This window comes from Neltuma alba, unplaced genomic scaffold, assembly GCF_004799145.2.
Source record: "Neltuma alba isolate B1F8T4 unplaced genomic scaffold, ASM479914v2 tig00007930_pilon, whole genome shotgun sequence".
Taxonomy (NCBI): domain Eukaryota; kingdom Viridiplantae; phylum Streptophyta; class Magnoliopsida; order Fabales; family Fabaceae; genus Neltuma; species Neltuma alba.
Window position 1 is genome coordinate 33542 of NW_021634905.1, and position 20276 is coordinate 53817.

The window sequence follows — 20276 nt, forward strand, 5'->3', positions numbered from 1 at the left end:
TGATTAATAAGCCAGGATCAACATAATTTGGATCATGAGTAATATTTGTAAACCATGCTATCGAGAAAAGGAGGAAAAGACCGAAGTGAGAAGAAAATGAGTGAATCGTTGCATGTACTGCTATTTCCATTGGAAACATTATCTGCTGTCGCTTACAGACATCACGTGAAGACTCATGGAATAAAGAAATGTTTGCGACCACTATAGTGGGAGTCGTCAAGTCACGACATGATACAATTTGAAGGAAAATTCTTCCATTTTTCAAAACCTCATCATCAATTCCTGGACATGCCACTTGTAGGATCGGTACAAGTGTCGAGGAAAGTAATTAAGCACCATCTCAGTAACCAAAATCCTTTAATCTTATTGGGAAAAATAGCTTCCAACTCAAATCGCTTCTGATATACGGCTTCTTTATGATATCATTGCCCAGCCAATGCATTGTTGTGGATTTGGAACCCCGCGTAATGGGTTTGTTTGAACGTTCTTCAATTCCTACTTTCTTGTGCATTCCAAGGGCTTGCCTGCCAATTGGATCTCACGTTTTCTTCTAATAGCTTTTGACGCAGTGAAGCAATATCACCATATTTGTATTCTTATTGCATTAGTTGAATCAGTGTGCGCTCTCCAATATGAAAAGTCATGCCACGTATGTGGAAAGAGATATACAGCGTGCAGAACGAACAAAGGAGTGAATATTTTAGCATGATTACGTACTGACCAACTCTCTGCAATTCCAGTCACTCATTCATTAGTTATTACCTTTTTCTTCTTTGCAGCCAACATGAGAATGAAAACAAAAATAGTTTAATCTTCTGTGAAATAGTGACCCCCGAACTATACTGCGATATTTATTGCTTTGTGGTCTGGTGGCGTGCTGTAACTTCTGGCTTGCAACTAATATTCTTGTCAGCCTTTCAGGACTTGGGCTTTTTTCGCTTCATGATGAAAACATCAGCCAATATGGACTCAGGATGGGGACAGAAAGATAAAAAGGAAAGAGAAGTTCCTTTTATTATTTATTTTAACTTGTTTTCGGCACAACAGAGGTAACTTTTGAGACGACTATCAAATTGTGGTATAATCCTGCATATGCCATTGCTTGTAAAGCTAAATATTTTTTCACACACAAGGAGGTCATAGAAGCTTGATCTTATTATCCCTGTTACCAACTTGCTTTGCTGCTATAGGATGTAGAAGCAGACGAGGCTGCCTAAGTAGAAGAATGGGTGGTTCTTGTGGCCAGAGCAACCAGAAAGTCTCTCAAGTCTCCAGATGGAATGCTTTGATAAATTACATCACCAAGTTCCTTCGCATATTTTTGCTTGAAAACCCTTTTGATCTCGTCCATGTCTATCTCGGCCCTGCTGATTAGTGTCCGTACCAAAGTTCCTGTGTCAATCGTTCCCCCTTTGGTGCTGTTGTACAGTGCCTGCAAATATAAACCCGGTCAACTTCTTTTCTCTGAGCTTTAACATGACCAATTTCTTGCTATAAAGCTAATCACAAGGAATTTTTAGACTACCTTTGCATAGTAGCTTGCCGGATTGCAGATGCATTTCACAACCAGAATAAGAGACTTCTCAAATTCCAGACTGTTTCCCCTTTTGAGTGACTGAAACACAAAGCGGGCGGTTGAAAAGCATGATAAAAGGGGCGAGATTAATTATTAACGGCATGTTTGTCTCTTACCTTTGTGTAGTCATGTCCATATATGTGCTTATAACTTAAAAATGTCAGCTTCAGCTGGGCAATGCTTCTCTTACTGAGAATTTCAAGTACCACTGATTCATCAATTGCTCCTGAGCCTCCCTCTCCAGTTCCATAGAGCCTCCTTGCGTCACACTTGGATATATGCTGACTAGTCTCAGTTTGGTGAGCTTCGTGTGATGCAGTCAATGCCACAAGAATCTGCTTAACCAAACCCATATCCCTAATTATTCTACAAACACCTAACAGAATCCATAGCCATAAGACACAGATTGAGTAATACCCACGAGGAAAAAAGAACTCGCCTTTTGAAAGGGATGAGGAGGGTCCAGATCGATAATGTCTTGGTCCAAGTTCCTTCTGAATCTTCTATTGTATGCCTGTTTGATCAAAAGAATATGACTTGATTTCCGACCCACAAAGATTTCCACCAGAGCCTTGAAATTGGTGTCGTCTTGCTGGAGGGCTTCCCTGGATATAATAGCATCCCTATCATGCGGGTTAAGCATCCACAGGGACAAAGCAGAGGATTTCACAGACGAAACCTCTGCTTCGTATCTTTGAAGATGACCTATCAAGTCTTCACCATACGCTGCCTCATAGGTCTTTCTGAGTTGTTGTCTTTGAGATTGAGTCAGACGAGAAAGATAAGGAATCAAATGGCTCAAGCTTCCCAAAGAATCATGAATGGTCTTACAATCAAGCTCCAGGTTGAGATTAGCCGTTGGAAGAACATTAGCTGCCATAAGAGGAAAACAGGGGAAATGGTGGCTCGCTTCAGCAAGTTAGCAATGCCGAGTCACAGTATATATGGAAGGAAGGACAGGCAATCCAATCCATTACTTGAAGGTTAAGGCAGGAATGGTAACTTTTTTTTTTTTTTGGGGTGTAGAATTGATGGAGGGGGGATGGGGAGTAGCACGTGATTATTATCCCATTAATAATTATAACTCAATAAATATTCATCGAATTAAGGGATAATGAAATGATACAATTATATGAGAATATAATGAAGGTAATTGTCAAGGGTAGTGAGGTATTTGGGGGTGGAAAAAGAAAAAGGGCAAAAGAGGAGAGGAAGTTTCTGAGAATGTGAGAGGGAAAGAGGGTGGCTTTTGGGATGTGGGTGGCATGTGCAATTTGTTCTGTGGCTGATGATGGCGGTTAATTGGCGTCCAAGTAGACTGTGACTCAGTGATTCTGCTGATTATTCTTTGAGGAACATCGTGGAGAAGGACTAGAATTCAACCAATTATTTAAGGAACAGGGGTGAGTTGCAGATTGGGTGAGAAGCGTCCTTTTTCCCCCATAATCTGCTGCTTAGATCCTTTTCCACCATTTTTCCTTACCCCGTTCCACCTACTTTTTCATTTGTCTTTCCATTTTTCTGTTCTTTTGGGAAATCACCTTCAGGTTCACACAACAAGACAAATTACCAAAAAAAAAGAATCTCTCGAAAACATTAAACTACTCTGAATTTCCCTTGATCCTTAACTGTAAATAATTTAATAAATATGTACTAAAATTTCCTTCCTTTTTTTTCCCTCAAATAATCCCTATAATTTATTCGGAGACTCGCGTGAGAGAGTACCTGGCATTTGGTCAACACAACCCTTAGACTAACCCGAATCGCGGCCCCACGACTTGACTTTTTTTTCCCCGAACTATATTCCCCACGAAAATGTTTGCAAGGCAATTTTTTTCCAAAAAAAAAAAAGAGACAAATGGAAGAAGGGCTGGGGATTGGGAGGACGTGGGGAATGGGGCCCTGCACAGGGCATAGGGTAGGCCTGCGCCCTCCCTCGATGTTGCCGACTTTTTGTGATTGCAACTCATATGCTCATTAAATTCAGGGGTGTTCACGGGACGGATCGGGACCGGGACAGGTCTGTCCCGGTTCCGTCCCGATGAACAGTAACAGGACAGATTTTCTGTCCCGTGTCCCGGCCCGTCCCGGGGTTGTCTCGGTCCCGGTCGGGACGGGACGGATCCGGGACGGGACCGGGACGTCCCGAAATATTTTTTTAATTTTTAAAAAAAAATCTAATTTTTTTAATTATATTTTTTTGACCTTAAATCTTATAAAAACATCTTTTTTATTTGTTTGGGTACTCTTAAACAAAAGCTCAAAATATTACATATAATAGTTATTAAAAACTCTAAACAAAAGCTTTTAACACAATAAAAACTTGCTAAAAAATCTAATCATCAATAATCTCAAATCATTAACAAATATAAAAACTCTAAATAAATATATCCATAGTTCCATACAATAGTCTCAAATCTTAAAAAAATATGAAAAAAAATGATATTATATAAAAAGTTAAAAAAAATTAATTTTTTTTTTAAAAAAAGGGACCGGGACGGGACGACCCCGTCTCGTCCCGGAAAATTTCGGGACGGATCCGTCCCGTCCCAATAAGACGGGGACCGGAACGGGCCGACCGGGACGGGCCGGCTTTGAACACCCCTAATTAAATTCATTCTTTTTTACTTAACGAATGTTTAGATGGAAACTAAATTATAATTTTAGAAGTGATTTTACGGTTTACGAATTAAATATATGAAGGAGTTTATCTCGATTTAGAAAAAAATATTTCTGAGAAGCACTCTTCAGGATATCCAAATACTTCCTAAGTATTCAAACTCACAATTTCCTTGCTGGTAAAAAAAAAAAAGTCATAATTTCCTTATTAGACCTTATAATAAATGATGGAGGGAGCATATCAGATCAGATTCAAAATCTCTTGAGCCCAAAAGGATGTATTGGGTCAGGTACAAATGTAGATTGGGCTTTCCCTTTAGGGAGCATGGGGCGCCTCCAAATCCCAACAATGGTATGGGCCTCTCTTTAGGTCTTTTCAAGTCCATCCAATGCTGCTTTTAGTCTCCAACTTAAGCCCATTTTATTACCAGTTTTTTTGAATACAGCAGGCAACCCATCTTTTTTGGTTTTTTTTTTTTAATCATTTCGACCAACGGCCTTTTTGATTGCTCCTGCATTTCAATTTCAATTTAACGAATGTGTATTTTTTTTTAAAGATGAAGTCAACTTTTTAATTTAAATATTGTCAAAGAAAGAGAAGGTAATTTACCATTATTTAAATAGCCATTTTGATTTAACTTGAAACATGTGCATCATATTGGAATCTGGTTGAAATGAAATGATGCAAGTAAGAGGAGTGCCCAAATCTTCACGCAAACTACCCAATATGTTACCGTTTCCTTGCTCAGATTATTACTTTACTCAAATAAATGGAGCAAACCAAAGAAACAAGTAATGGTTTGTTTTAATAGGACGCATTTCAGATATCCGCAAAGGCAGAAACTCAGTGAATCAGAAAATTTATAATTGAAGATACGACAGGAAAAAAAAACCCATTTATAATAAAAGTCGCACTAGTGTATATAAAGATTTTATATTTAGGATTAGAGGAGTAAAACATCTAAAGTTCACTAGAAAAATATATTTTATAAACTTGAATTAAACGCCTGATGTCTAGCAGCAGCATTTTAAAATATAAGATCAGGGAACGTGGCTTTGAATATGTGAAATTTCGAAATAGACACTTTATTGGAGCCAGTAAACGAGCGAGGCGAAGTCATGCGCAGGGTCAAATATGATGTGAGTTGGTGCCCCGCTGGAGACCGGAGAGGACCCCCCAATCATGGCTATTTGTAGACAATACACTTGTTCCTGTAAAGTGAACGGTTCCTCGTATTAGCTGGCAAGATACTGCTTTATTTTATTTTAAAAAAGTTACCTGCTTATTAATTATTACTCACTCTTCTTCATATTTTCTTTTTTTTACTTTTTAAAATGCAAATGAATGAAATAAGCCTCGCATCAAGACAAAGCATTTCTTGCGTTCGGAAAAGCGAAGGGAAGATCCGAAGTATTCTTGACCAGGACGGGGCATGTCTTCTGACTCACACTCTTGCTTTTCCAATTCTGCCCTCGCTTATTTCCCAATATGCTTCATATTGGATTCGGCTGATAATGTCCAAACAAGAATACGTGGATTCTATGATCTGTTCTGTCCTTGTCTTCGTCTGCGTTGTTGTCTGCTTTTAATAACGTTTGATTATTTGTATATTTTCCCTCTCACGTCATTTCTCTGAATGGTGGACTGGACGCGTCCTATTCCCATATTTATTTCCAGCCCTCGCCCTCTCCTCACCCTCGTGTGTTCATGTCCTTTTAAATAACATTTTGACCCAATTCTGAGAGGAGGAAAAAAAAAAAAAAGAAAGATAATCTTTTGTTTGTGTATATTTTGAAAATAGCTACTCTACTCAAAAAATAATTTTCTGGGCACATGTATGGAAATAGAAGGCATGGCAAAGGACGCTTTTTCTCTGAGCCACGAAACATTATAGAATATGATTATCCTCACAAAATTTCCTGGTTCTTTTAAGTCATGCAAGAGGTTAGTTCGTTGCACACAATTTTTTTTAAAAAATTTTTAATTAAAAATAACGGTCCGTAACAAGTTAAACATGTGACGGTTGCTTGGGCCATTGGACAACGGGTATTTTTTAATCTTCAATTCCAAAAACTACTCTAAACGTAATCGGCGGTGCAGAAAACTGTTAAGAAGAATGGGGCATTTATGGAACTTCACGGATTCATTCTCATCATTCTTGCTGGCTTGAGAGCCACATCATGATTGCATTCCTTCCAACCTCACACTAAACAGTCATACGTTTCTCTCTCTCTCCCCCCCCCCCCTCCGTTCTCAGTTCTGCTTCAAGGCGACTCCTATCTGTTCGTGACGATTGCAGCCCGAGCTGTTTCTTCCCTTCTTTGTCTCTCTGCTCTCATCGTTGGCCACGGAATTTGTCAAACTGCGTTCAACATCTAAATAGTAGTAGTTTTTGCTGTGCAAATTGCATATACTGCTGCTACTAAGTCATCGCAATGCAGGTCAGTACTTACCGGATTCTAGGCTTAACTCTCTCATATCGTCACGCTTCTAGTTCGGTTTTATTGTCATAATTAGAAACTCAATCGGTTTTCTCTGTTTGGGTTTTCCAGACAAGGACGGTTCAAGTAAAGAATGTTTCAGATCTAGCTACCGAGAGGGAGGTTCACGAATTTTTCTCGTTTTCTGGAGAAATCGAGCACATTGAGATTCAAAGGTGGGCATTTTACGCACCGGAATGTTTGATTTCTATTCTTTTCTTCCTGTTATTCGAATTCAAGTTTGGTTATTTTGACATACCTCCCTCTGGGTGGATGCTCTGAGAAAATGGGAGAGAACAAAGGACAGGCAAGAAATTACGAGCACTTTTACTTTTCATCTAATGGTATTAATTTAATTCTTCTCCCGAAAAAGCTAAGTGAGCAGGGTTTAACTATTGTGAAGTGCGCCGCCCCCAGTTTGCCTCTCTACTTTCCTCTTTGGTATTCCACCCCACTGGGAGCTTAGAAAACGTCATCGAAGATTAAGTGAAACTTAGATATTTTGTATGTGAATTTGCGTGATAGAGTGGAATAGGCTCTACATTTGTTTCAGTCTCTGCATCTATTTCTCTTCTTCGTGCATATGATAAACGACCGTATTAATTATGATGACGGGATGGTTTTGTCTGTTGGTTGTAGTGAATCGGGGAAATTAAAGACAGCGTATGTGACATTTAAAGATCCAAAGGCGCTTGAGATTGCGTTATTGTTATCGGTAATTTCTCTTTCCTTTTATGCGTGTTCGTGTAGTTGTGGCAAACCTGAGGCTTTACCTTATACTATGACTACATCTGTAAGAAACGGTCTTCAGTTAATTCCAACTTACATGTATGTCAAGATTGAAAGTGGTTCAGTGCATCTCTTTTGGGTTGGGGTGTTGTTTTTTTATTCCCCCCCCCCCCCAATTGGTCTGTAATGTGTTGTGCAGAAAGCAAAACGCTTTTAGAATGTTGAAGTTGTTTTTGTTAAGAGATTTATTTGCTGAATATAGAATATTGAAGTTTTTTTAACATTTTCTGCCTGATTCCTCTTTGAAGAACATCTAGAGTCACATGCCTTTATGCTTTGGACATAATGTTTTGATTTTTCATATGAAATTGGGAGTTCCTATGCTTTTGCACTTATGTGACCTGAGAAACTGAAAGTTCTGCTCTATATTTTGCAGGGAGCGACAATAGTAGATCAGATTGTGAGTATAACTCCAGCCGAGAACTATGTACCGAAACAAGAGATGGAGGTAAATATATTAAGACCTGATTTTCAATGCTATATTTATGCATGATAATCTGGAATTCTAATATGTTCAAGTGCAATTTGCGCAGGAAGTAATGGTGGTAGCAAGTGCTACAAATGTTGCTCCTGTTGAAAATATTACACCAGATGTTGAGGTGGAACTGAAAATTCAACGTCTAATATGTTTTCCTTGCCTGATGTGCTCCTTGAATATTCAGTTAAATTATATGCATAACATGTTGCATTGACCTTTTGATCATTTAGTGAAAAGTGCCTGTATCAATAAACATTTAATTATATAGAACTAGTTTTCTAACTACTTTACTTTTGTCTTGCATGCTTATAATTTTCTGAAGCACCTGAAGTTTATTTTGCAGTTATTAGTAGTGTAGTATTGCATTCTTTTCTGGAGTGAGCTAATGACCTGTTGTGCAAAATCTCTTTGTGCAGGATAAAGCAAACCCCACTAACAGTGGAAGAATGTATATTAATAGAGCACAAGATGTAGTTACAAGTATGCTCGCTAAAAGTTCAGCAATTAGACAAGATGCACTGAATAAAGCTAAAGCGTTCGATGAAAAGCATCAGTTTACTGCCAATGCATCTGCTAAGGTTGCTTCTTTTGACAAGAGGGTTGGTCTTACAGAGAAATGGACAATTGGCATTTCTGTAGTTAATGAGAAGGTGAAGTATGTTGATCAGAGGCTTCATGTTTCAGATAAAACAATGGCCGCAATTCTAGCAGCTGAGAGGAAGTTAAATGATACTGGATCAGCGGTCAAAACAAGCAGGTTCAAAATGATGTTTCTCACAACATGCGAATAAATGTTGCATCACTGATTGTTATGAAAGTTATTTTTTAATTTGCCCTAACTTCTGTGCCTGATGATGAGCTGCGTAAGTTAGCCTCTTGAGCCAATTGCCTTTTATTACTTTGTCTTAATAAGCTCCCTTTCCTGCAAGGAATCATGAACAAGGGAAACGGAGAAATAATGGATATTTGTGCGGATATCTAGGAAACATAATTTCCTAATTCCTCTTAGGATCTTAAGGATTTGATTACCCAAGTATAAAGCCCATGCGGTGATGAGCTATTAAATGGGGTTAAAGAAGTTTTTTTTCTTTGTGAGGGGCGGGGGGCTTCAGTTGCGATGGCAACAAACCTAGGTTTTTTTATTGATCAATGCATTCTGCGGGCAGCTAGTTACTGAATATATGCTTCTGAGGTTCGTAATTGTTATTGTGGCAATAAGAAGGTTGCAATTCACAATGTCGTTGAAGATTCTCACTGATCCTACGGGGGCTTTCATTGATTTGAATATCCATGTCTCCTTTGACAAGATTGTATATCTGTTACTGGAGACAATGACAGTACTCTTGATAGATGCTTCTGTGAAACCAAGCAGCTTTCATGGTTTATTAATCAATATCATGGAATTGCACCTTGTTAGTTGATCTTCACTTTCTAGCTTAAAATTTGTTTATTCCTTGTTGCTCGGAGACATGATGGCGAATGCCAAATAATGGTCTCTGTTGTGGTTGCTGCACCTGTTCTTCAACTTTCTCGATGCTAGTTCAATCCTCCTCCCTATAAGAAAATACAGTTAAAAAGGAAAATAAATTTAGACAATTTTGTTGTTCCTACCTGGGTGGAACATAGGTAGGAGAGTAGCAAAATATGCATAAATATTGTGGCTCATTTTTATTTCTAGTGTGTTTTTTAAAGTACTGATAACAAACCATATGCCTGTCTATGACTTACCTTTTGGTTCTCCACAGATATGTGACTGCTGGAACGACATGGTTAAATGGTGCCTTTGGTAAGGTGGCAAGGGCTGGACAACTTGCCGGTACGAAAACCAGAGAAAAGTTCCATGTGGCTGTATCTAACTTGACAGCGAAGGTGAGTTCTGCTCTTACAATATGAGCCTCTCTATTCTGTAATGTCTTTGAACTCTCTGTATGGAAACACTAAACACAATCGCGGGAGAGGAAGAGGGGAAAATTCTTAAATACATGTGGGTGTGCATAGGCATCGATTGTCACCCAAGAAATTAGTATAATGTGATTTCGTCCATCAATGCAGGAGCCGCCAGTTGCTGCATAAACCAGAATTTGGTAATCATAGGTTACATCAAGAGATCTCTTTATATGATGACATTTTTTTGGAACATGCTGCGATGTCAAGCTGTTTGGCCTTGGAAACGGAAACACAGAGTTGCAAAACAGGAGGAGAGACAGGAAGGCACTGGTTGCTGTGTTTGTCTTCCTAATCCGTCAGCAGTTTGTTTCACGTGGCAAGTGTTGTGATTAATTTTTATCCAATGCTTTATTCTTTTGTCACTATCTATGGTTTGTCGATGTTGCTTCTTTGTAATTTCAGCAGTGGTAATTCTGGTTTTCGTGTGGGAAGGAAATTATAGATGCAATGCGAGTGCTGTTCTCTTCACCTCAAAACATTAGCTGAGCATGTGCTATGAGATCTCTTACATGTATTCCTGTTACCAATGCTTTTTAAAAATTGTTGGAGAAATTATCTTCATGACTGCTTTTTCTGTTTTCTAAAATAAAACAGTATTCCCTGGAAAGAATGGAACAACCCAACATGAAAACAACTCAGTTTAAGCTTTCGGTGTCTATCATGAACGTAACATGAGAGTAGATCTTAATTTCCCATGCATTTTGCTGTGTCTTCATACCCACCTTCTACTTCATTTTAAAGGGGCGAATGATACTCCTAGGATGCATCTACAGTTAATGGCCTATGTCATAAAACCGCAGACTGACTATTCCCCCCCGGGGGGGGGGGGGGACATATTCCCCTTCTTGACCCTCCCCTCCAAAATTGGGGAAATAGGGGCGGGAAAGGTATTTTTTTGGTCTTGTTTTGGCTAAAATGCCCCAATCTTAGGGGAATAATTTTACTTGACCCTATCTTGCTGGTTCCTCTTTTCCACGGACGTGTTCGGTGCTCGCTTCATCAGTGTCGGCCTCATTGAAATAGAGACCATGTGCTTAGTCTTGTATACCGACTTTAATTCAGTGAAGTCAGACCCAAAAAAAAAAATCTGCACTTTTCGTTTGTATAAATATAATTTATTTTCATATTATAAATGGTTTAATCGGATAGTAATCCAGTAATTGGGTCGAGGAAACACGTGTAACTTGGTCTCCACGTCAATGCGCTTCGTCGAAGAAGGGATATCTTTGTACCATATGGCACTTGGTTCAATTGCATTTGTGAGGAAATTGTATCAACTTTGCTAAATGTTTCGAATTTAGACGTGAGAATGCGACAATATTAGTGGCAGAGCTTGCCACCCGTAAGGATACTGGCCCAGTTTAATAAAAATGTGAGGATTTTTTATTTTTTCATTTTTCCCTTCAAATTTGGTCAGCGCGAATCAGCCTAGAGAAGAGGCAAGTGTTATCCACATATTTATTCTTTTATTCATAATTTAAAAATATGATTAAGTTATTAATTTTATTCTTAAAAGAAAATACTCCTTCGATCTTTAATATAGGACTCAATTGTTGAGTTGATTTTAGTCCTAAATATAAGATTTATTTCTCATATTTATTATTTTTTTAAATTACTCCTATAGGTATTCTCTCAAGCATAATCAAGGAGAAGAGGGGGAGAAAGTATTAAGAAAGATAATTATGACATTTTAAGAAAAACATGTCACATTTCTTATAATTAACTAACTTACCTAACTTTTTTAATTTAATCAAATTAGTTAAGTGAATCTTATATTAAGGATAGGAGGAGTATTAAGGACAGAAGCAGTAATTTTGCTGGGGAGAGTGATACGCCGACCTTGCGTCCTTGACCTCAAATGAGAAACTCGCGGGAACCAGGGTCTTTTTGGTCCAAACAAAAGTCTTCAGTTCCGAAAGTGTCCTCCATTTTCTGATCCCCGTTTCGTAGATTCTCTCTTCCCACTTCCTGCTTCTTACTTATGCGTTGCTCTGGTGATACTCACGGTTTTGGTGCTCTTCTTTGCCCGAAACACCACCCATAACTTCTCTGCTTAAAACCAAGGAGATGCTTCGTTAGTTGGACAGTTGTGGATTTGTCTATTAACAAAGTGTATGTCTTGGTTGCGGATTTTGGTTTTTATATTTAGCAAGTTAATTCCATCAATTATTTCGGATTTGTTTTGATTTTTGATATTCTATGAACAAAATATTCTGGTTAAGGTCGGTGATCGAGGCAATGTTTCAAGCGGATAGGTATTGCATTGTTGTTTCTGTTTCGAAGCCTTTCAGTCGCTGACTTGCTGTATTTCAACTTATTCTCTTTTTTCTGCAATAGGTGTGTCAAATATAATCGGGTTCGAATGGTTTCACCGAAATTTGGTCTGGTTTTCGATATATGTTGTTTGCTGCATCATTTTCGACGTTTATAGTCCTCACTTTGTGTCAAGTTTGCATTTTCACTTGACCAGGCGCAGCTGGCAAGGATTGGCGTTTCAAATAATGTTTTTCTTTGGATGCTGTTTTTGTTTTGCTGATTTAAATCATTTTTTAGTTCTTGTGGCGAATAATATAATGTGTCGGGTTGAAAATAATGAGTGAGTTTCCCGATGGAAAGATCAGGTAAGAGACTGCAGATAGATATGGGAATATGATATTTGGCGCTTTCTAGGTCTTGCCTTTCAAACGATAATCTATTAGCAAGTGGGAACTCAATTTGCATCTTAAACTTCCCGAAAGGTTAGCGTCGACGTCGAATTTTCATTTCAGTGGTTAACATTAGTTTGATCATTGTTCACATTAGTTCTGTGAATTCTTGAGCCTATAGATCTTGCATTGGTGAGTAGAGTTAGAGAAGTACATCATCATTTGACGTGGCATTATAATCGTACTATGTAGCTGTATCATTGAGTCCTGCATATCTTTTATCATCATTTTGTGTTGAGACCCTTCTATTTCTGCTGAAAAAACATGACTTCAATTTGAGGACTTTCCTGATTTGTGATATGTTTGACCCAAGCAACTTGAATGCCAAATACTAGATGGATGTGGGGGAATCGCATGTTCTTCTTTTGTTCCCATTTAAATGTTATGAGTTTCCCTCAAGTATTATCTTACTGACTGAAGAATTCCAACATCATGTTGCTTCTCATTGTAGATCTCGTTGCCTACGAACTGTTTTGGTAGTCAATGACTGCTTTAACTTGTTTGTGCATGCAATAAGCATGGTGGTGGTGGTGATGTTGATGGAGAGCTACTGAAGCAAAAACTTTTATGACGGGCTATCTGCCTTATTGTTTTGATTGCTATATTAGAAAACCGTTTTGATGGACGGGGCCAATATCTGATGGACTGCTGGGCTTGAGTAATGTTTTAAGTATTGGGGAGCAATCTGTTGGAGAAAACAATTATACAGTGTCTAGCTTTTGGCGTAATCATATAGTTGATTGAGGCATATGACTGCAAAGCTGTTAGATTTAGCTCTCAGACCTCACATTAAATATTTTCCAAGATAGCTTCTATATATTTCGGGTGCAATTCTGCAAGGATGGATAAAACTGTTTCTCCTCAAGCATTGCGGACACCTGATCGCAAAATTTTATCTGCTAATTCACTGAAAGATTTGTGGCTTGTTGTGCGAGAAGGATCGCTAAATGATGTAGAGGCAGTCTTGGCATTATCAAAGAAGAATGGAATCAATATCAATTCAAGGAATATATTCGGGCTGACCCCTCTTCATATTGCCACTTGGAGGAACCACATCCCCATTGTCAGGAGGCTTCTTGCAGCTGGTGCAGACCCTGATGCTCGAGTAATGAAAAATTTTTAAATTTTTATTTCGTAAATGTCAGTCTTACAAATATACACCTGTCCCTTTCTTCATTTTATTTTAGGTAGGAGGTTACTTGGTTTTCTTAGATTTAGGACGTGTTTTGACATTCTCCTCCATTTTTATCTATAATGTCTTGGTCAAATGTACTTCTAAAGCAAATTCTATGAAGGAAAAGTTGCGATGACTGATAAAAAATAATTGCAGTCATGAATTCATCAACAAACTTTTAATAAAATTTCCTTTTGTGTGTGTTGTTTGTTTTGGCTGTGGATTTTTTTTTTTTTTTTAATTATGATGGGGATGAACTAATGGCTAGTAATGCCTTTAGAAACCAAGCAACACAATCTGGTATATTACATATTCTTACTGCAATCATGCAATGAGTTTGCGTTGTACAAGGTTAAATCATTTCAGTCAATTCTCCCCTATCTTTTTTTTCCCTTGCTTGAGTGCTTACGCTAGAAATAAAATGTCACAGATGGTACCCACTGGCCTAAAAGGGTTCTAATAGTGTGAAATTTAACTAAAACAGCTTCTGATTGTCTTTTGCTTTTGTGTGGAAAAAAAATCTTTATTTATCGTCTTATTTTGAAGATTATTCAGATTTTAGGAGAATTTGAAGTCTCATGAAACCAAGAACTGTCCAATTCTCAGGTTTTTCCTTAAGGGCCATTTTATTTCTTTTGGAACTTACGTCTCATTAGTCTGAAACTTGCTTCACTTTTAGGATGGAGAATCAGGATGGAGTAGCCTTCACAGGGCTTTGCATTTTGGACATCTTGCTGTGGCAGGCATCCTTCTTCAGCATGATGCCTCTATTACAATGGAGGACTATAAATGTCGAGTACCTGTAGATCTCTTATCTGGCCCTGTGTTCCAGGCCTTTAGAAGTGAATGCGATTCAGGTATGAATTGCTGTGCTCTGACTACTTTGTAATGGTTCAGTTAGTTGTTGCCAATGCAAAGTAGTGATAGAAGAGGCTGAGAAATTATACTATGATATTTTGGGCATAGTTTCTACTGAGGTCTTTAGTTGGGGAAGTGGCACAAATTATCAGCTTGGAACTGGAAATGCGCACATTCAAAAGTTACCATGCAAAGTTGATTCCCTTGGCGGTTCGTACATAAAGTTGATTTCTGCCGCAAAATTCCACAGTGTGGCTGTTACAGCTGATGGAGAAGTGTATACCTGGGGATTTGGAAGGGGTGGCCGTCTAGGACACCCGGATTTTGACATCCATAGGTAAATGTTATATTCCAATATGAGGGCTGATAGGCATGGTTTAAGTTAGTTTTGGTATTACCATCATGTTTGGAATTGCATTTTTGCTTATGCTGTCAATATTGAACATAAAGGGTAGTACCTGTTGTTTAATCTCTTTCTCCCCTTCCCCCCTTTTTGAGTGTCAGCAAGGAGTATTCTCTGTCAGCAGCAGAGATTAATCTCCCTCAAGGTATTTTGGCTACTTTTCTCTTTTAAGCTTTAGAGGTTCTATCTGGATGCAGAAAATCAGAAATATTTTACTTAGCTTTGATACTTAGTAGAGGGGTTTTAATGAAAAAAGGAGTGTTTGTTGTGACAGAAATATCACAGCAAGACCAAATGGACCCTTATTTTAGTCGGCCTTCTCAGTAAAATTTAGGCAGTGTTCATGATTTTTTTCCTTTTAAGACTTTGTCAAGGTGGGTTTTATTTTTATCTGTTCATGCTTTTTGGACTACTGCCAATCAGATCTGATGTTGTTTTGGTACTCACCGCAGTGGTCAAGCTGCAGTCATCACTCCCCAGCAGGTGACTTATGGTCTGGGTGCTCGCCAAGTGAAGGTAATTGCTGCCGCTAAGCATCATACTGTTGTTGCTACAGAAGGCGGTGAAGTGTTCACATGGGGATCCAATAGAGGTAAACTATGATTATGTCTAGTTTTGACTGTCAATTATATCATGCAACTAAATTATCTTGTCTGCCACTGCCATCATGACCTGCCATGCCTTTTATTAAGTTATGGAGAGTGTCAGCTTGGTTGTGGCAGAAATTCTGCCATAACCAGGCTGACCCTCTCTATTGACATTTGACAATTATCAGATAGGAAGCGATTGGGATTTTTGGCGTATCTGTGCTTCTTAAGTTTTGTCCCTTAGAATGAAGATATGCTTGAATGACACAGAAAACAGTTACACTTCTTCCTTGGTGTCATTATGTCGTTTCAGAGTTACTATGTCATTTTGTATTGGTTTCATTGATTTTGCAGAGGGACAGCTTGGCTACCCTTCTGTTGATACCCAACCCACACCCCGTAGAGTGGCTTCTTTACGGTCCAAAATTGTTGCTATTGCTGCAGCAAACAAGCATACTGCTGTAGTTTCTGATTCAGGCGAAATTTTACCTGGGGTTGCAATAGAGAGGGTCAGCTTGGTTATGGCACCTCAAACTCCGCATCTAATTACACCCCTCGTGTAGTTGAATACTTGAAGGGAAAGAATTTAACTGGAGTTTCTGCCGCAAAATATCATACAGTTGTGTTGGGATCTGATGGAGAGGTAACTATTTGCAGACCAAAGACTTCCTTTTCCTTGACGCATTCATAGGAGAATGGCATTTGGGTCCTTTGTATGGGAATTCTTGACACTTTGGTTCATCAAAAGTTGAATCAATGACCCTGTTGAGATTGATAGTTGCGATCTACTGTATTCATAATCTCCTTTTTTTGGAGTAGGGACCAAAATGTTAATAATTCCCTTACAAGGGAGTCCAATGTCATTCTTTCTCTATTTATCACAGACCACAGTCATCACCCTATTTGGCAGGTGTATACTTGGGGTCATCGCCTTGTTACTCCAAGACGAGTAGTCATTACTAGGAACTTGAAAAAAAGTGGAAGCACTCTTTTGAAGTTTCACCGCATGGAACGACTTCATGTAATTTCCATAACTGCTGGAATGGTGCATAGCACTGCTCTTACAGATGACGGTGCATTGTTCTATTGGGTCTCCTCGGATCCTGATCTTAAATGCCAACAGGTTATTTGATTCAAACTTGATTTTAAGTTATACCCAGATAGGCACTTTGATTGGGGACAGTTCCTCACTATTTTTTATAATAATTGATAATTAATTGAAAAATTTGTGTACAGCTATATGCTATATCTGGAAGAAACATGGTGAGTATATCTGCTGGAAAGTACTGGACTGCAGCTGTTACGACTACTGGTGATGTTTATATGTGGGATGGGAAGGAAGGCAAGGAAAAGCCACCTGTTGTGACTCGGTTGCATGGTGTGAAGAGGGCTACTTCAGTTTCAGTTGGTGAAACGCATCTACTGATTGTGGCTTCCCTCTATCATCCTGGCTATCCTCTTGATGTGACGAAGACTTCCCAGGAGCTCAAGTTGAATCATAAGGATGATATAGAAGAGATTACAGAAGATATTTTATTTCAGGATTTGGAATCCGATAATATGACTTACTGTATACAAAAAGATAATTTTGGGAAGAGGATTGTACCTAGTCTAAAAAGCCTCTGTGAAAAGGTCGTGGCAGAGTATCTAGTGGAGCATCGAAATGCCATCCAGTTTCTTGAGATTGCTGATGCTCTAGGAGCCAGTGATTTGAAGAAATATTGTGAGGTACGCTTCTTCTCGAATGGCCAAAAATACTTGAAAGTTATTTTGTCTAACTAGAAAGTTTGAGGAGAATAATAGTTCATCAAATGGGATCTGTGGTTTTGCTTCTTGTTCAACTTGATCATGTAATATTTGATTATTTTTTATTGTATAAATTATGATATATCAGTCAAAATAAATGCCATCGACGATATCTCCTGAGAAGATAATTCTAGTGAAATTACCCTGGACCGCTGAAATATTACTATTTTAAATTTCATCCTTGAAAAAAATATTTTATGGTCCTGAGAATATTTATTTCTTAAAACCCAACATGATAGAAGTTGATTTGATTACATGTGAAGAAATATTTTGACATGGCAAACGGTTAGGATAAACATAATTGATGTCAGCAGTATGACGCGTCAGCATGTTTTTAGAGACAGAAAGCAACTTTTGAATTAGGCCTGAATGAAAAATTATCACTCTTTGAATATTGTGAAAAGAGATTCAGGGACAAGATTGAAATTAGTGGAATTTTTGAAGACCTAAGGTGTAAATTAGCAAAAATTTTGGTAGTTTTTTGGGCTTTTCAGGTCATGTAATGCTTCATGCATATATCAGTGAGATTTGAATGGCCTTTGCTGTTATACTTGATTGATTTGTCCTATATGTTAAGGTGGTCTGATTATACTGAAGCTCTTAAATGCTTATTCCAGGAGACTGTCATTCGCAACCTTGATTACATCTTTACAGTTTCATCGCATTCTGTGAAAAATGCATCACTAGATGTTCTGGCCAACCTTGAGACATTGTTAGACCAGAGATCATCTGAACAATGGAGTCACCGCCTACTCCCTACTGTAACTGCTCCTTTTCCTCCCACCATAAACAGTGAAGAGGGTGATAGTGACATGGATTTTAACAGGGCTCATGACAAACCAATGAAATTGAAGTTGGAAAAAGATCAAAGACTAGATTCATTTCTCCAGCCTAAGGATGATCCCAATCAAGAAAACTCCAAAGTAGTTCGAGCTCTAAGGAAGAAGTTGCAGCAGATTGAGGTGCTTGAAGCTAAGCAATATAAGGGTCAGCGCCTTGATGACCAACAGATTGCAAAGCTTCAGTCTAAGTCAGCTCTGGAGAGGTCACTTGCAGAGCTTGGTGTTCCAATTGAAACTTCACGGTATAAAGAGTTGTCTTCTCTGCATTCAGAAGGGAAAGGTAATAAAAAAGGTAAACTATCAAGAAAACAGAGAAAGAACAGCACATCAAGTGTGGTGCAGACCGAAGTGGAATCTATTTCTGCTGGAGCAGAAGTAATATCAGAACCTGCAAAGGACATGTTGGGCATTAAATCTTGGATGCCTCTGAGATAAAGGTTTCCAGCTTCATTTTTCTTGATTGTATCAACGTGAATAATTTGCATAGTTCCTTTCATATTTTGTGTTGCTTAAACTCTTATTTGATAGGTGGAAGAATCTACTTGTGAACAAACTACAGCCAATGAAGGTGCAATGGATTCGGCTATTGTGATCCAGAAGAAAGACAATTTAGCGTTGCCAAACAAGTGTCAGTCACTGAAAAATTCCAAGAAGAAGGGCAAGAGAGGTGGTCTTTCTTTGTTTTTGAGTGGTGCCCTTGATGATGCCCCAAAAGAGGTGGCTTCCCCTCCACCAATGCCGAGAAATGAGGGTCCTGCATGGGGTGGGGCCAAGTTTTTAAAGGGTTCTGCTTGTCTTCGCGAAATTCAGGTTGAGCAGAGCAAAATAAAGGAAAACAAGCCACGTAAGAGCAAACACCAGGAGCAAGACCTCTCTGACAGTGGCAGTGGGGGGAAAATATCATTAAGTTCATTTCTTCCTTCCAGCCCAATACCTTTTGCCTCAACTCGAAGTTCCCAGGTATCTGATGGAGAAAAAGGTACCCCCTCTTGGTCTGCGTCCAGAACCCCACCTCATCTATCTCGGCCATCTTTAAGGGACATTCAAAGGCAGCAGGTTTGTGAATTCATGCTTCCTCCCATTTGTTTATGGAGGTCCATGCCCGTGTTGCATTTTCTGTGTACTGTTTGCTGTGGACCAGTTAGGATGATTTCTTTATCCCTGCCTGCTTACGTATAGATGATGTATTATATAGCCTTTGCTGTGAATAGTCCTTCTGTCCTGGGGCACATTTCATTGAACTGAGGGTTGTTTGTCCTATAAACAGGGAAAAATGCATGAGAGCTTGTCCCGTAGTCCGCAGGCCAGAACAACTGGATTTGCTGTTGGTGCAGGTCAAGGCTCGCCATCTGAACCTCCAGGGATGAACCGTTGGTTCAAGCCAGAGGCGGAGACAATATCCTCAATCCGGTCTATTCAGATTGAGGAAAAGGCCATGAAGGATCTCAAGCGCCTCTACAGAAGCGTTAAGGTTGTTAAAAATAAGTCTTGAGGGTGAGCTAAGGCTATTTCATTATTTGTCGAGGCAGCAAGGCATGATCTTCTCTGTTCTCTTTTCTTTCTGCAACCCCTTCCGTGTTCTCTTCTCGGAAGTTCTCTTTTGCGGTCATAGTCCAGTGACTAGAAATTAGCCTGTACATGTAGTTGCGCGCCGTATATTTTTTCTTGTTATTCCCTTTTTTCAAATCCATGTAGTTTCTAGCTTCGTAGCATACTTAGGTCATAACAATCTAACATCACAGTACTTATGACTGAGTTCACTACTTTGTACTCGTTTCTTACTCTCCGAAGTTTGGAGAATGGCACGAGAATTATACGGTCCGTCATGGGGATAAACTGACCTGTCATTTTTGGTAGCATCAATTTTACGTTTGTACTCGGTTGACAGAAGCACCTGCACTGTTATGGAAATCCCTTCTGTTTTAGCACGAGGGCTAATGTTATTTATGCATCTTCGTTCATCATGTTTGTGTTCCGAACGAAGCTATTATCTGGGTTTAGGCTTTGTGCT

The 20276-nt window shown here is 38.9% G+C and overlaps 2 protein-coding genes and 1 pseudogene across 2 annotated transcripts; 2 read left to right on the forward strand and 1 right to left on the reverse strand.

Annotated features, from left to right (window-relative positions):
* Nucleotides 1-981: 981 nt before the first annotated feature.
* Nucleotides 982-2479, reverse strand: LOC114753440 (annexin A13-like). Its single transcript, XM_028942131.1, has 4 exons — nucleotides 2016-2479; nucleotides 1693-1911; nucleotides 1526-1615; nucleotides 982-1432 (listed from the first exon to the last, which is right to left on the reverse strand). The coding sequence occupies exons 1-4, from the start codon at nucleotides 2454-2456 to the stop codon at nucleotides 1214-1216; spliced, it is 969 nt and encodes a 322-aa protein (XP_028797964.1). The 5' UTR covers nucleotides 2457-2479; the 3' UTR covers nucleotides 982-1213.
* Nucleotides 2480-6422: 3943 nt separating this feature from the next.
* On the forward strand, nucleotides 6423-10449 carry LOC114753441 (binding partner of ACD11 1). The gene is made up of 8 exons (XM_028942132.1): nucleotides 6423-6637; nucleotides 6749-6852; nucleotides 7316-7391; nucleotides 7842-7913; nucleotides 7999-8064; nucleotides 8360-8700; nucleotides 9689-9812; nucleotides 9996-10449. The coding sequence occupies exons 1-8, from the start codon at nucleotides 6632-6634 to the stop codon at nucleotides 10014-10016; spliced, it is 810 nt and encodes a 269-aa protein (XP_028797965.1). The 5' UTR covers nucleotides 6423-6631; the 3' UTR covers nucleotides 10017-10449.
* A 1401-nt stretch (nucleotides 10450-11850) lies between these two features.
* LOC114753439 (uncharacterized) lies at nucleotides 11851-19757 on the forward strand (annotated as a pseudogene).
* Nucleotides 19758-20276: the final 519 nt, after the last annotated feature.